The sequence below is a fragment of the Tachypleus tridentatus genome, chromosome 2 (assembly GCF_004210375.1).
Source record: "Tachypleus tridentatus isolate NWPU-2018 chromosome 2, ASM421037v1, whole genome shotgun sequence".
Lineage (NCBI taxonomy): Eukaryota > Metazoa > Arthropoda > Merostomata > Xiphosura > Limulidae > Tachypleus > Tachypleus tridentatus.
In genome coordinates, this window is record NC_134826.1 from 83,636,279 (window position 1) to 83,651,904 (window position 15,626).

Here is a 15,626-nt window from a genome sequence, read left to right on the forward strand (position 1 = left end):
TTGTGTTCCTTATTTCATTACATTTGACCGAACCCTTTGTTTTCAATGACGATTTATTTTCTTCCAATAACCAGCTGTCTTTTCATCTAATTAGTCCCCCGGGGTAGGTCAGGGGTAAGTTTACGGACTTACAACCCTAAAATGAAGGGTTCGATTTTCCGCTGTAGATTGTGGCTTTATTGTGAAACAAATGAACAATTCGTCTGATTAGTGACCTCTGCATAAAACGATTAACGAAACTCTAATTACTGGCTAGTGAGTGAAACTAGAGTCAAAGCGAAGTCATCTAAATTCGTCATTTTTAAAGTTAACGATAAATAAAACAAAACCAAAACATGAACAGTTTGCCAAAACAACTAAACTGCTCGTCGTGGCCTCCGGTTTGTGAGAGGGTTATAAAACATAAATTTCGCTCAAAGTCAGATGAATAGACGTCAGGGGCATAGGAATAAGCCTAGTTACTTGTACACCGCAGCCTGTGAAATTACAACATAAGCACTAAGAAGAGGGGAAAAGGAAAATAAAACTGGATGTGATCATTCTCCAGTTAAACTGGAGCCACGGGAAAGTATTAAATCTGCAAAACAGGAACTTAGGAAAGGTTTGCTTGCAGATATTATATAGAACACAGACTAGAAACAACCTTAAAACATAGACAAGATATTTTTATTTTTTATACATTATTAAGGTCTGATTGGATGGCCAGTTTCTATAGATCAATGAACACTCACTTTGACACCTGGAACACACCAATATTTCTTCCTAAAACGATAAGGCCGAGCCTGTATCACACGTTTAAGCCAGCTGAAATCATAGTGCAGTATCTCACGATTTTAGATTACCTACGTCAAGGATTATTATCATTACACGTGCTCCAGAGGAGATTAACTCTCAGCTCCTTCTAGCTTTAAACATACTTAGAATGATCCATACTTCAAGAAAGAGATGTTAAAATAATTTAACTTAGCGAGCATACACTTAGACCAATACGAGAATTAAATGACGCTTCCTGTAGTGTTTGGAAAATATTCTTGAATATACTTGATTACAGTTATATTATCTTCTGGTAATACTGTAGAAAGACAGGTTGTTGTATAAGCAGGATCCACACAGCAGGAAACATTCGCTTGTGTATTAAACATAACATCGGAATGTCAGCTCCACCCGTGAAATGATATTATAAAGTGAATTTGGGATAGATATGATTCTTAAAGACCACAATCTCCCATTTAAACTACTGTCTACTGACTGTAGCCAGTCGTGGAAAGATTGGTACTTATAAAGAAAACTTAGTATGATCATGTGATTAGGGCGCTCGACTTACAATCGGGCCATCAGGATTGGATTCTGGAGAATAACCGATCAATGTAAGTGTGAGTAGCGACAAATTTACTACAACTAAAGCAACATTATATTGACAGAATACTTTATTTAACGTTGTAGTATATTTTATTGTTTATCTCCTTCACAACTTTCCATAGTTGTGAATAGCAGTTTCACATTTGGAAAATTATAGGCTTGAACATTTATGTTTACTCCTAAGTTTTTACATGTGAGGGTTAGATTTCGTTGGTGTGGTATCCTCACGAGACGTAAGATCCCACTTTTACAGATGTAACTCCTAGTAGGATATATTATATCATTTCAACATAAGTTTATGAACTGGCTTTATTTGCATATCTTATACGTACGGTGTCATTTACTTTTTGCCATCGCTATCTATTACGCCATTTTTTTAGTCCAAGCTATTTGCAAAAATCATAGAAAAAAGTTTGATTGAATGCGGTACTTACCTTTTATAAGTTAAAATTAACATATTCAAAGTATGTTTTTAGAAATATTAACAGCTGGAAATATATACTTGTGCATTGAAATTTTTAAATCTATTTGAGAGAGCAATTCAAATAAGTATATAATTGGATCGATTATTTTTGTTCTATTATATTTATTTAATGAAAGTTACAGAGAAACTGATTTAATAAAACAAACTACTTACACAGATCATGGAGGACCGATGTTTTCCAGGAACTTGTGAACATGGAATATGTGATGATAAGATAATTATTAATGAAAGCGAGATTGAGTTAGTTAACACCGACACCCAGAGCTTTGTGTCGCATCACTTTCAGCGTGTGCTTAGCTGTCACTGCGAACTAGGATATGGAGGTAAGAATGGAAGGAAAATTGTTTTCCTTGTCTCGAAAACAACTTAATTGTTCTACTTAATGTCATATTCAGCTCGGATAATGATGTCTTAGGAAACTGTTGGTCAAGATGTTTGCTTTGCTAATAGTTGTGAGGTAGGTTTGTTAGAGAGATAGTACTGCGTCAGTTAGTTGATAGGATTAAGCCTAATGCACTGATATTTGCATTGTGCGCTAAAGCACATATTATACTGCATTAATTAGTTGGCAAAGTTAAGCCTAATGCACTGATATTTGCATTGTGCGCTAAAGCACATATTATACTGCATTAATTAGTTGGCAAAATTAAGTCTAATGCACTGATACTTTTATTGTTCGTTACAACATATTTTACAGAAAACCATCTGCTAGTTGTCCACATCTATTCAATGTAGTAATGTTTCCTTTACTTGAAAATTGTAACACATTATTTTGAAAAATTAATACTAATATTAATGAAATCGGAATCACTTTATGAAACCAGTCATAATCAGTAATTAAATAGGTCTTGCTTCGTTCTGTAGCAATAAACATATCTTCCAATATTAGGCATCCACGTTTTTTATTTCTCATTAAACAAAAGTATTCTCAATTTTTTTTTTTTAATCAAAGAAGCTAACTAAAGTTTTCTTCACTAGATGGCGGTAGTAAAGGGATATCCAGAGAGACCATCGAAACCAAACATTTTACGTTGTCTTTCACTTACTCTAGAAAAATGTTACAATTTCGTTTTGTTTCACGTTACTAATTTAATAAGTGCTATATGCTTTAAGATTCGCTATTATTAAATCATATGTACAAGAGGAAGTGGTACGAGTTGACGTTAAACTTAAACTCTTTACATTTAATAAAAATTCCAAAAATAAGTTTTTGATGAAGTGATTTCAGTTTGTAGTCGTAGCTTGATCAGCAGGCGTATTTTAAACAGCGAGGTAGATACGCCATGCTGGAAAAATGATAAGTGTTTTAACAAAACTTATAAGCTGAGAACGACTAAGCTTATTTTCATGTAATTTAATCTATTTGTACATTTATCGGTTAAAGCGAAATCTGTTATTAACTCCAAGGTTAAACTAATATAATATACATCTAGGATAAATACGTGAATAAACATGTATCAAGAATAACGTTTTAAATGATTTATGAATATAAACCCGGAATTTGTTTTCGCGTATGCAATTTGTAATTCCACTGAAGTACTGACAGGAATAATGCAATTCAAAATAACCAATAACTTTTCTGGTTAGTCATAAAAAGTGCTAACGGATGAAGTAGAACTTATGCTAGTTTTTGTAAGTATTCAAATAATTGTTTATGAGTTTTAATTAAACAGTTCTGACGTATTTTTACTTGGATTGTTTTTTTTTTAATTTTGCGCAAAGTTACATGAGAGCCATCTGCGCTAGCCGTCCATAATTTAGCAGTGTAAGACTAGAGGGAAGGCAGCTAGTCATCACACCTATCGACGACTCTTGGGCTACTCTTTTACCAACGAATAGTGGGAGTTACCATCACATTATAACGCCCCTACGATTGAATGGGCGAGCATGTTTGGTGTGACAGGGATTAGAACCCGCGACCCTCCGGTTACGAGTCGAGTGCCTTAACCACCTGGCCATACCGGGCCATCTACTTATAAATATGAATATAAAATGTAGTGTAATGTCTGCATTTTGATAACGTTTAATATAATTTTTAAACTCAATTCGTTAAGTTGTGGTTCAAACAGCCTGCAGCTTATACTTGTGATAGATATAAAACACACCAGTACGTAAGCATGTTTTAAGAACAGATGTTAAACAACAGTACGTAAGCCGACGAGGACTGCTACGAATATAACATTCGAATTACAATTACAGTATATTCTGAAATTGTCAGTCAGGTTTAGTGGTAAGCAGGTTAAACAAAAGTTTGAAATGTAGAAAGAGAAATGTGATATTCAAAATATTATGTGTTGCTTACATAACTCATAACCAGGAGGTTAAGGTACTCCACTAGTAATCTGAGGGTCGCGGGTTCGAATTCTCGTCACACTAAACATTTCCGGCGCACCAAAAATGCTCGCCCCTTCAGCCGTGGAGGCGTTATAAAGTGACGGTGAATCCCACTATTCATTGATAAAAGAACAGCCCAAGAGTTCGCTGTGGATGGTGATGACAAGCTGCCTTCCCTCTAGTCTTACACTGTCAAATTAGGGACGGCTAGCGCAGATAGCCCTCGTGCAGCTTTGCACGAAATTCAAAACAAGCCAAACCTTGAATAACTACATGTGTTAACAAAGCGGAAGAAAATGACAATGGAAAGTAATTGGTATCTTTATGATATTTGCTAGTAAAGGTGAGTTTTGGAAGTACAGGACTTCCATTAGACAAATAACAATACTGTTCTTTCATTTCCAATTAATCGACATTTGTGTTCTTAATACTGGGACTTTTTATGAGAGGGATCTCAAACAATGTTTAACAATGTGTCTCAGAACGGCAGGGACGGCTATTAACACTTTTATTTATAAGCAGATAACAACGTTTCGACCTTTCTAGGTCATCTTTTGTTAACCTGAAGATAGTCTAGGAAGGTCGAAACGTTGTTATCTGCTTATAAATAAAAGTGTTAATAGCCGTCCCAGACCTTCTGATATACATTTTTATTTCAAGTGGGTTTCTCGTCATCAAGAATGTTTAACATATTTTACTTATTTTTCTTTCTATCATGTTCCTTTACGATAAAAAAAAATAAATCATTCACAGGTGACGCCACATGTGAAAAGCGTAATTAACTATGTTTGACTTTCTCGTAGGTTTACAGTGTGATAAAGAAATTAATGCGTGTGCACGAAGACCCTGTCCAACCAATAGAATCTGCGTTCCAGAAGCTTCGATCCTTGGCTACGCCTGTCGGTGCTCAGAGAGGAAAACGGGATTGATATGTGATCAGGAAGAAGTTCTGTGTAACAGTTCTTCCTGCTACAAAGGTTTGTAACAGGTTGATTTAAGACTTTCTTCTGTTTCTCAAAGAGATAAAATATAAACTCAGAAATTCCCAATCGAAGTTTACCCAAACAATGATACAACCAAAACCAGATCTATTTTTGCTCTTTATAACTTATTTTGACTTCCGCTAGACAGTGGTAAGTCTTTGGATTTACAACGCTAAAATCAGCGGTTCGATTCCCCTCGGTTGACACAGCAGATAGCCCGATGTGACTTTGTTATAAGAAAACCCACACACACTGTAATTTTTATTCCACCTCGCGAAGCATCGGGAGGCGGGAGGTTGTTGATAACATAATATTTCTGTTTATATGGTGCAAACAGTCGATAGATGGCTCTAGTAAACAATCGTAACAAGAAAATAAAATTGGCGTTGATTGCATTTAGTTTTTTAGCTGTGTTTTACATGGAGTTTAGGGCTCCTTTCGGAGTACTTCATCAGGTCTGAAGAAACGGAATAATGTTCCGCATCACATTCGAAACGTCGTGCGAAAACTAACGGAATAGAATGAAACTGCCCATAAGATGTGGCCTTGACATTAACGTTCTATTCTGGAGCTCATGTTGAAATTCCCTCGCTAATTTCAAAATATAGACCTTCTTATATATATAAAATATTACTTAAATAAACGAATATCTGAAAAAAACCTTCCGAATGTATGGATAGCTAAAGTAACTGGAATTTATATTAATAACTTGAATTCGTTTTAAAATTGACCGTTCTAGAAGCAGTAACAATATTTTTTCTTTTTTCAAAGTACCGTTTTAATACTTAAACATTATTAAAACAAACTTTAATGTGGAGAAGATTATATGTTTTAGAACTTACTTGTAAGTAACAGATAAATTTTGAAAATATCGTACACTTAAATATAAAGACGCTTTTGTAAGGTTTTTGTTTTTGTTTTTCAGTAGTTTCGAACGGGACATTCCCAGCATTGTTACGTGGTACTTAGCCTTTTTATACACACACATGTACGTACACACTTCAGTAGTGAGAAGAAACGAGAATACAAATTGGATCAATACAGTTAGTGATACACATACGATTTTCCATAATAAATTTCTTTTTACTCTACAATGTGCAACGTAAAAGATAATCCGCATATGAAACGTACAGGTTTAATGATTAGTTTGAGTAACAAAACACTAGAAGGTTCTCAAAATGCATAGGGCGACTTTTCGTCTTTTATAGCCCGACGTGGCCAGGTGGTTAAAGCGCTCGGCTCTCAATCTGAGGGCCGCGGGTTCAATCCCCGTCACATCAAACGTACTCGTCCTTTCAGCCGTAGTAGCATTATAACGTAAAATCAATCCCACTATTCGTTGATAAAAGAGTAGCTCAAAAGATGGTGGTGGGTGAAGATGGTAATCTGTCATACATCTAGTCTTAAAATGCTAAATTAGAGACGGCTAGCGCAGATAACCCTCGTGTAGTTGTACGCGAAATTCGAAACAAGTATTTTTTTTTTTACTGAAGAATTATTGTGGTAACTAACTTCCCCTTTTTTGACAGAAAAGAATCCCATTTCATTTGGAGGAAGAAGCTTTGCGCAATATAACCTGAACGGACCTGTGGACCATCACTTCTCTGTCTTCCTGCACATCAGGACTGTGCAAGAAACTGGAAACCTAATGTTCGCCGCAGGAAGGAAAGATTACAATATTTTAGAGGTAAACGTTTTTCATTCTTTGAGTTGTTTTCTACGTAAGACAGAAGTTGATACATTTTATTGTATTCTATGAGTTGTTTTCTTGGTACGACAGAAGTTGATACATTCTGTTTTATTCTATGAGTTGTTTTATTGGAAAGACAGAAGTTGATATATTCTGTTTTATTCTATGAGTTGTTTTATTGGAAAGACAGAAGTTGATACATTCTATTTTATTCTATGAGTTCTTTTCTTCGTAAGACAGATATTGATACGTTGTAATATATCCTGCGAGTTGTTTTCTTGGTAAGACAGAAGTTAATACATTGTAATGTATTCTATGAGTTCTTTTCTTGGTACGACAGAAGCTGATATGTTGTATTCTATGACTTGTTTTATTGGAAAGACAGAAGTTGATACATTGTATTCTGTGAGTTGTTTTCTTGGTTAGAATGAATTTGATGTGTTGTATTGTATTCGGTAAGTTATTTTGTTTTGTTTTGGTAAAAGAGAAGTTGAGATACATGCTTTTGTATTCTTTGGGCTGTTTTCTAGGTAAGACAGAAGTTGATACATTGTATTGTGGCCCGGCATGGCAAGGTGGGTTAAGGCGTTCAACTCATAATCCGAGGGTCGCGGGTTCGAATTTCCGTCGCACCGAACGTACTCGCCCTCTCAACCGTGGGGGCGTTATAACGTAACGGCCAATCCCACTATTTGTTGGTAAAAGAGTAACCCAAGAGTTGGCGGTGGGTGGTGATGACTAGTTGCCTTCCCTCTAATATACCAAATATACTACTACTACTACTAATAATAATAATAATATACTAATAAATTATGGACGGCTAGCGTAGATAGCCCTCGCGTAGTTTTGCGCAAAATTCAAAAAAACAAAACAAACAAACATTGTATTGTAGTCTATGAGTTGTTTACTTGGTAAGACAGAAGATGATACATTGTTTGGAATATATTTCATTAACTTTTGAACGTGTTAATCAATTAGTTCAAAATTACTTTCACACAGGTTAACATGTCTATCGTTTTCTTCAAAGTCTTATACCCATAACAATCAAAGTGGAGAAAAGCGCTGTTTGAACATCGCAAGTTCTTACCTGCCGTTTGTAAATGTTTTAATTGTATTGTTACTAACAGAAATCCGAAAACAGTTTTTGTCAAATTAGTACTAGTACTATCAGTGCAAGAGTACTTCGTTAAATACAGGATTTCTATAATAATATAAAATAATTGTAATCGTTTATTTGTTAAGAATTTTTTCGCAAAGCTACACGAGGGCTACCTGCGCTAGCTCTCCCTAGTTTAGTAGTGTAAGACTAGAGGGAAGGCAGCTAGTCATCACCACCTACCGCCAACTCTTGCATTACTCTTTTTACCAACGAATAGTGGGATTGGCTGTCACATTATAACGCCCCCACGGCTGAAAGGGTGAGCATGTTTGGTGTAACGGGGATTCGAATCTGCGGGTCTCAAGTTACGAGTCGAGCACCGTAACCACCTGGCCATGCCGAGCAAATTGTAATTGTAGACACCAAAATACATGCATTCATTTATTTTACGTCTACCATTAGTTAAGCCTTTATAAAGTACGGTCCATATTCAGTAAGGAAATAAATCAACATTATAACCTGTGTACATTTTTTTTTTTGCTTTAATTTAGTTAGGGCTTAACTTACTATACTTAATACTACTAATAAATATGGCTGTGTTAACAAGATGAAGTCTAAATATTTAACTTATATAAAGGTCTATATGTCAAGTCACACTTGATTTTTCGACGTAGGATGAGCCATGAATATATTTATTCAGATCGAATAGTTCAATTACTCTCTGCTCGTTACCATTATTTTAGTGACAGGAGTGTAAGTAGGCCGTGTGGGGAGGGTGTGCTTTGAAACTTTATAAATGTTATGAGTGTTGATATAATAAGGCTAAAGTAAAGACGTTGTGTGGGATCACCTGGCATGGAGCCAAGTGCATAAAATTTATCATGAAGGTAAAATTATCGGTTCAGTTTTAAACTTAAATCCTTTCTGAATTTAGCTATTTTCTGTTATATCACCACGATATTTAATACAATTGAAAATCTTTAATAAACGAAAACTAAATAAAAAAAAATCAACATAATTTTTCAGTTTTGATGTCTGTACATTTTATTATATATCTTCAGTACATAGATTAACAAGAATATTACGTTATACTTTTGTTGCTAAGCGACATAACGTAAAAACCATTGTTGGAACTGTAGTGTTATCAAAACCAATTTTTGTATATATTACAAGTTTGTTAATCTAACTGAGTTTTACCAATAATTATTCTATGAATACGCCACGAATTTATTTCATGAATGATCTCAAATTTGATTGGCTCATGAAGGTTTGTTTGTTGTTTTTTTTTAACTTCGCACAAAGCTACTCGAGGGCTATCTGTGCTTGCCGTCCCTAATTTAGCAGTGTAAGACTAGAGGAAAGGCAGTTAGTCATCACCACCCACCGCCAACTCTTGGGCTACTCTTTTACCAACGAATAGTGGGATTGACCGTAACAGTATAACGCCCCCCACGGCTGAAAGGGCGAGCATGTTTGGCGCGACGGGGATGCGAACCCGCGACCCTCAGATTACGAGTCGCACGCCTTAACACGCTTGGCCATGCTGGGCCTTGGCCCAGGAGTTTACCGACATTTTACTGCCCCGATAGCACTTTTCAACCTCTTTATCGGTCAAGCTTGATTTCGCAAAATATATTTATTTCAGTTAGCCATGAAATATGAGGTTAAGGTATGATATGGGGTGGGGTTATTACTTGCCCAGTTATTATAAATCAGATCTGATAAGCTTGCTGTTAACGAGACTATTTTGGATCAAAGAGGGAAACTGTACTTCTAAATAGAAGTTTGTTTGTTTTTCTATAAATCAGATCGTTATCTGTTTTGAGTCAACAACTGATGAATATTTTAACATTAGACCTGTGTACGAGGCTATGCATGGTCTAGAAGAGAGGATCTCAGGTACATTTGTTTGTCGTTAAGTTTAAAACAACACAAGTAGTTATATTGCTATTCTCAAGACAGGTATCGAACCCCGATTTCTATTGCTGTGCCACTGGTAGGAAGGTGCATTTAAAATAAATTTTGAGTCAACACCTGAAGCGCCATATCGTAGGAGTAAAAACAACTATAACATCTGCTATAGATAGGGTTAAACACAGCATCAGATATTGACATATAAATCAAACTGTGTTTTACTTCTTTTCTTTATTTGTTTGGTTTCATAAAATATTATAATAATGAATAGCTGTATATTATTTAATAGTTACATTTTGCAACCCATGATAGATTTATTGTTGAGAGGTTGGAGTGTCGAATACGAGTGTAATTGATTTAACGTTTCTACTCCTTAGATTATAAATGGCGCGGTCCAGTACCGAGTGGACTTCGGCAGTGGAGAGGGAATTGTCCGTGTAGAGGGCGTTAAACTGAATGATGGCGTTTGGCACGAAGTCAAAGTGGAGCGGAGAGGAAGCACAGCAACTATCACCGTAGACGATGATGTTGAAGAAACTGGAGCCGCACCTGGCGTTCACGACCTCCTCAACCTGGATGGAAACGACGTATATTTTGGGGCAGAAGTAAGGTCACTGAGATATGAAGATATAAGGATGGGCTTCGTGGGCTGTATAGATGATATCCACATTAATGGAGTCAAACTGCCTTTACGTATCACCAGCACCAATATTGTTGCTACTCTTCGCAAGTAAGTAGACACGCTGTTCAAAAAGAAACATAAAATGAGCGATTTATCGCATCGCGCTAAGCAATTTTTCGTACCATATTAAACGATATGTCACATCATAATGAGCGATTTCTTGTATTATGTTAAACGATTTGTTGCATCAAGTTTGGCCCGGCGTTGCTAGGTGGTTGGGGCGCTTGACTCGCAATCGTAAGGTTGCGGGCTCAAATTCCTATCCCACCAAACAAACTCGTCCTTTCAGCTGTGGGGGCGTTATAACGATACAGTTAATTCCACTGTTCGTTGGTATAAAAAAAAGTAGCCCAAAGAGTTGTTGGAGGATGTTAATGACTTACTACCTTCCCTCTAGTATTACACTGCTAAATTAGGGACGGCTAGCGCAGATAGCCCTCGTGTGTCTTTGCGCGAGATTCAACAAAAACCAAATGGATCATGTTTCTATATGATTTTTACGAATCATGAACCTATGAGTATTTAGAGTTGATAAGTTTGTTTCTAAAAAATCTCATAAACATAAAAAAATATTTCATGGCTCATTTTAGTTGTTTATTCGTCTTAGAACCTTTTACAATAAGGATAGAATAATTATTTTTTAAGTGCTTGGCATGACCAGGTGATTAGGAAGTTCGACTCGTAGTCTGTGGGTCGCGGGTTCGAATCCCCATCACACCAAACATGCTAGCCATTTCAACCTCTGGGTTGTTAAAATATGATGTTCAATCCGTTTGTCGGTGAAAGGGTACCCTAAGAGTTGGCGGTGGGTGGTGATGACTAGCTGCCTTCCCTTTAGTCTTACGCTGCTAAATTAAGAATGACTAGCGCAGATGGCTCTCTTGTAGCTTTGTGCGAAATTCAAAACAAACATTCTGTTGAGAAATCAAAAAGCATTTTTTCTCCACATTTTACCTATATTTAGTGATGTAAGTCAGCTGTTGAATCCATACCTTATAGAAAATCTTTGTTAATTCCATTAATATGCATTTTGCTTTCCAGATTTGTGAATGTGGAATTCCAATGCGGCGTATTAATCGATCCTGGAATTTGCGGTACACAACCTTGCCAGAATGGTGGTACATGTCGAAAGGGGGATCACTCTTACACTTGTCAGTGTCTGCCTCGTTTTATGGGTTCTAACTGTGAAGTGGATACAGACCCATGTGCTTCAAATCCCTGTTTATTTGGAGGTACCTGTAGTAACAGCAGTAACAGTTATCAATGTCAATGCCCTGCAGGCCACAGTGGAGCCAGGTGTGGGTATGGACATTTTTGTAACCCTAACCCTTGTCATAACATGGGCGTCTGCGAAGAGGGGGCTTATGGACCAGTGTGCAAGTGTCGAGGTTACCATGGTGATAGATGTCAGTTCGACCTCGACGAATGTCATACGGAACCCTGTGGGGCTGGAGCAACTTGTGTTAACCTTCACGGGACATTTCAGTGCAAATGTCAACCAAACATGACTGGCCATCTTTGCACGGAACCCCTCTTCACAACATCAATTACTTCTACAAGCATGAACACGACGTTAGAAGAAATTGCTGGGATTGTGATGCTGGTGGTATTTCTTCTTGTTGCATCAGTCGGGTTGGCATGCTGTTGTAAACGTTACCATCGTAAGTGTCGCAGAAGACAGGGAAACAACAACTTACAAGAAGATCCTATCACAGCAGAACTTATGGTGAAGAATTCCATGTTACATCGAGATAGTCATAAAAACATCAACAAGCTTAGCCACCTAGAAGATACTTCTTTCACCCTACCAACAGTACCTCCAAGACCCAAGGTTTATACTCCTACATTGCAAGAACCGTTCAATAACCTGGACACGATCCCATCTTATGAACGAGTATCGAAAGACCTAGAAACCTTTCCTCGATATGCAACAGCCTTTCCACGCATCAGCAGAGTGTTCCAGACAGCTCGTAACCTTCCCTTGGCTCCTCCCGTTGCGTCCTCAGACAGGTCTTCAGTTTGCAGCAACACCACTGCCAAAGGAGAGATTGAAGAGAAGGTTCAGAATGGTAAAGTTGGACATCATTTACTAAACACGATATACTTTACTTGGGTTTTGATAGATAGAGATTCATGAGATAATTTCCTAATAATTTTGGCTTGGCATGGTCAGGTCGTTAAGGCACTCGACTCGTAATCTGAGAGTCGCTGGTTCGAATTCTTGTCACACCAAACTTGCCAGTCCTACCAGTCGTGGGGGAGTTACAATGTGCCGATCAGTCCCACTATTCGTTAGTAAAAGAATAGCGAAAGAGTTAAAAACTTTAATTTTTTACGATATTTTATCCAGTTACTCTGCTTGATTGTTCATTAAAAACACTATAATTTGACAATATTTTACCTGTTCGGTGTTACTCTTTTAAAATATCAGATATTCTTTTAAAAAAACGTATATAATCTATTGATCGAAAACGTCTAAAAAAATGTAAATATATTTTTCTGTGCACCTTTACACTCGTGAATGTATGTTGTCGCCACTTGTTCGCTTTTAACTCGCAATTCGATTCCCTTCCACACAACAACAACAATTTCGACTTATCTGTTTGAAACTAATAGTTGTTGACGTCATGTCAAAATGTATTTTATTCTCTCTTTTGTATTTTAAGTTGGTCTCAAAGTGAAGTAGATTTTGTGCGCCATCTAACGAATTCACCTGTCCGATGTCGTCACACCTAGCGACAAAATTAAGTCGTTTGAAATTATGTTACTGTTTAATTTATTAAAACCTTTAGCATTTTATACGGTGTCTCATGACTAGAATACGTGCTTTGTAAGATGGTAATCATATTTTATCATATTTCAGATGACCAGGGGGAGACAGAAGAACAACAAGGTAAGGGATGGAGAATATCTTGTTTTCCTAATGTTTGAATGCCTTAAAAATGTCCAATTTATCCCGATTCATTTGGTCATGACGGCTAATAATCGAAAAAAACAAAACTTAAGTGATATCTATGTGGACTAGAAGGCGATACGTGTTTAAGATTTTTACTTTAAAAGAGATATGATTAAGAAAAAAATGGCTGAATAATAAAATATAAGTGACTATTATGAAGTCTGGGTCATGCCTGGCCCAGTGGTTGACGTGCCCAGACTGTGAGCACTAGGGTTCGTAATTGCTATCATCTTGTTATCTAAACACGCTCCGCCCTTTGAAGCCATGGGTGTACTAGTTTGTTTTTCTAATTTCGCGCAAATCTACACGAGGGCTATCTGCGCTAACCGTCCATAATTTAGCAGTGTAAGACTAGAGAAAAGACAGCTAGTCATCATCACCCGCCGCCAACTCTTGGTCTGCTCTTTTATCAACGAATATTGGGATAGACTGTCACATTATAACGCTCCCATGGTTAAAAAGGGCGAGCATGTTTGGCCAAGGGTGTACTATACGAGTGGCGATCAAATTTGTAATATCAGATCAAACAATAGCTGACCGATTGGTTAGGTATCTTCCCTCTAGTCTTTGAGTTACAAGCTAGAGACTGTTACGGGTAGATAGCAGTTTTGAGTAAAACAAACAAATCACGAACTCCGACAATGACAAGCAGGTTAAGAACTATTTGCCAGTCAAGTGTTATTTTGCTTATGTATTTCGCTTATAACTATCAAAATTATTGTTAATTTAGCACCAAAACTGTTGAAATTACCAGCTGAGTATCATTAATGTTTATCAATTAACTGAGCCCCAGAAGGGGAAAACTGTCTAGTATTTAACTGAGCCCTAAAGTGAGAGAACTGTAGCATTTAACTGAGCCCTAAAGTGCGAGATCTGTCTAGTAGTTAACTGAGCCCCAGAAGGGGAAAACTGTCTAGTATTTAACTGAGCCCTAAAGTGCGAGATCTGTCTAGTAGTTAACTGAGCCCCAGAAGGGGAAAAACTGTCTAGTATTTAACTGAGCCCTAAAGTGCGAGATCTGTCTAGTAGTTAACTGAGCTCGAAAATGAGAGATCTGTCTAGTAGTTAACTGAGCCCCAGAAGGGGAAAACTGTCTAGTATTTAACTGAAGCCTAAAGTGAGAGAACTGTAGTATTTAACTGAACCCTAAAGTGCGAGATCTGTCTAGTAGTTAACTGAGCTCGAAAATAAGAGATCTGTCTAGTAGTTAACTGAAGCCTAAATTGAGAGAATTGCCTAGTATTTAACTGGACCCTGGAACATGAGAAATTTCTAGGAGGTAACTGAGTCCCAAAATGAGAGAACTTTCTAGTACTTAACTGAGCCCCAAAGTGAGAGAACTCTAATATTTAATTGAGCCCTAAAGTTAGTAAACATTCTAGTAAGTAAGTGAATATCAATGTCATAAAGCTATCAAGTTTGTAAGTTAACATAACATACAGACTGCAAGGGGTTATTTGGTCCCCTGATTCTGTCCATGAAACTCACCTCCGAGGGAGGGAAAATATAAAATAAAAACTGTAAACTTTCACTCTTTTTTTTTTTTTTTTTCAAGAATCGATCAATTCCCGCGCTAAATATATATATACATCCTAAAATTCTTGTAGTTCTAACACTAACAACAGGGCACAGTTACTATGTCTTGAGTGACGTATCTACCACTGAGCCAACACCTTTTTCTTCAATCTTACTTCTGATTGGCTTCTATCTACATCGCCCGCTGGTGAGACAACAATAACTTAACGAATGACAGCGTTAAAGTTCGGAGTTTGATCCTCTATGGTGGATACAGCAGATAGTGTAATGTGACTTTGTTCTAAAAACAAATTAATGTATAATAACTGTGTGACCCAAATTGTAAAACTTCAGATTCGTAACCTCATAAATATAAAGTCCAGTTAAATACTAGGCAGTTCTCTCAATTTAGGCTTCAGTTAACTACTAGACAGATCTCTCATTTTAAAGCTCAGTTAAATAATCAAGTTTATAAGCTTAACCAGAACTAAACGTGACAACTTGAATCATAAAAAAAAAGAAAATCGGAGGAATACATCTAATTATAGCACTTAGTCATTAAATTAAGTGTATTAAAAATCAGACAATAATTAATTATTTTATCTTACCG

General features: G+C 36.8%; 1 protein-coding gene across 1 annotated transcript in view; it reads left to right on the forward strand.

Moving 5' to 3' along the window:
* The window catches only part of LOC143244390 (fat-like cadherin-related tumor suppressor homolog), a gene marked incomplete in the record, with an annotated part of 451,859 nt that overhangs the window by 434,181 nt on the left and 2,052 nt on the right, over positions 1–15,626 (forward strand). Inside the window, 6 exon segments of the mRNA XM_076488964.1 lie at positions 2,001–2,166; positions 4,981–5,154; positions 6,690–6,847; positions 10,241–10,593; positions 11,587–12,614; positions 13,409–13,438. Of these exon segments, the coding sequence (XP_076345079.1) occupies positions 2,001–2,166; positions 4,981–5,154; positions 6,690–6,847; positions 10,241–10,593; positions 11,587–12,614; positions 13,409–13,438 (1,909 nt within the window).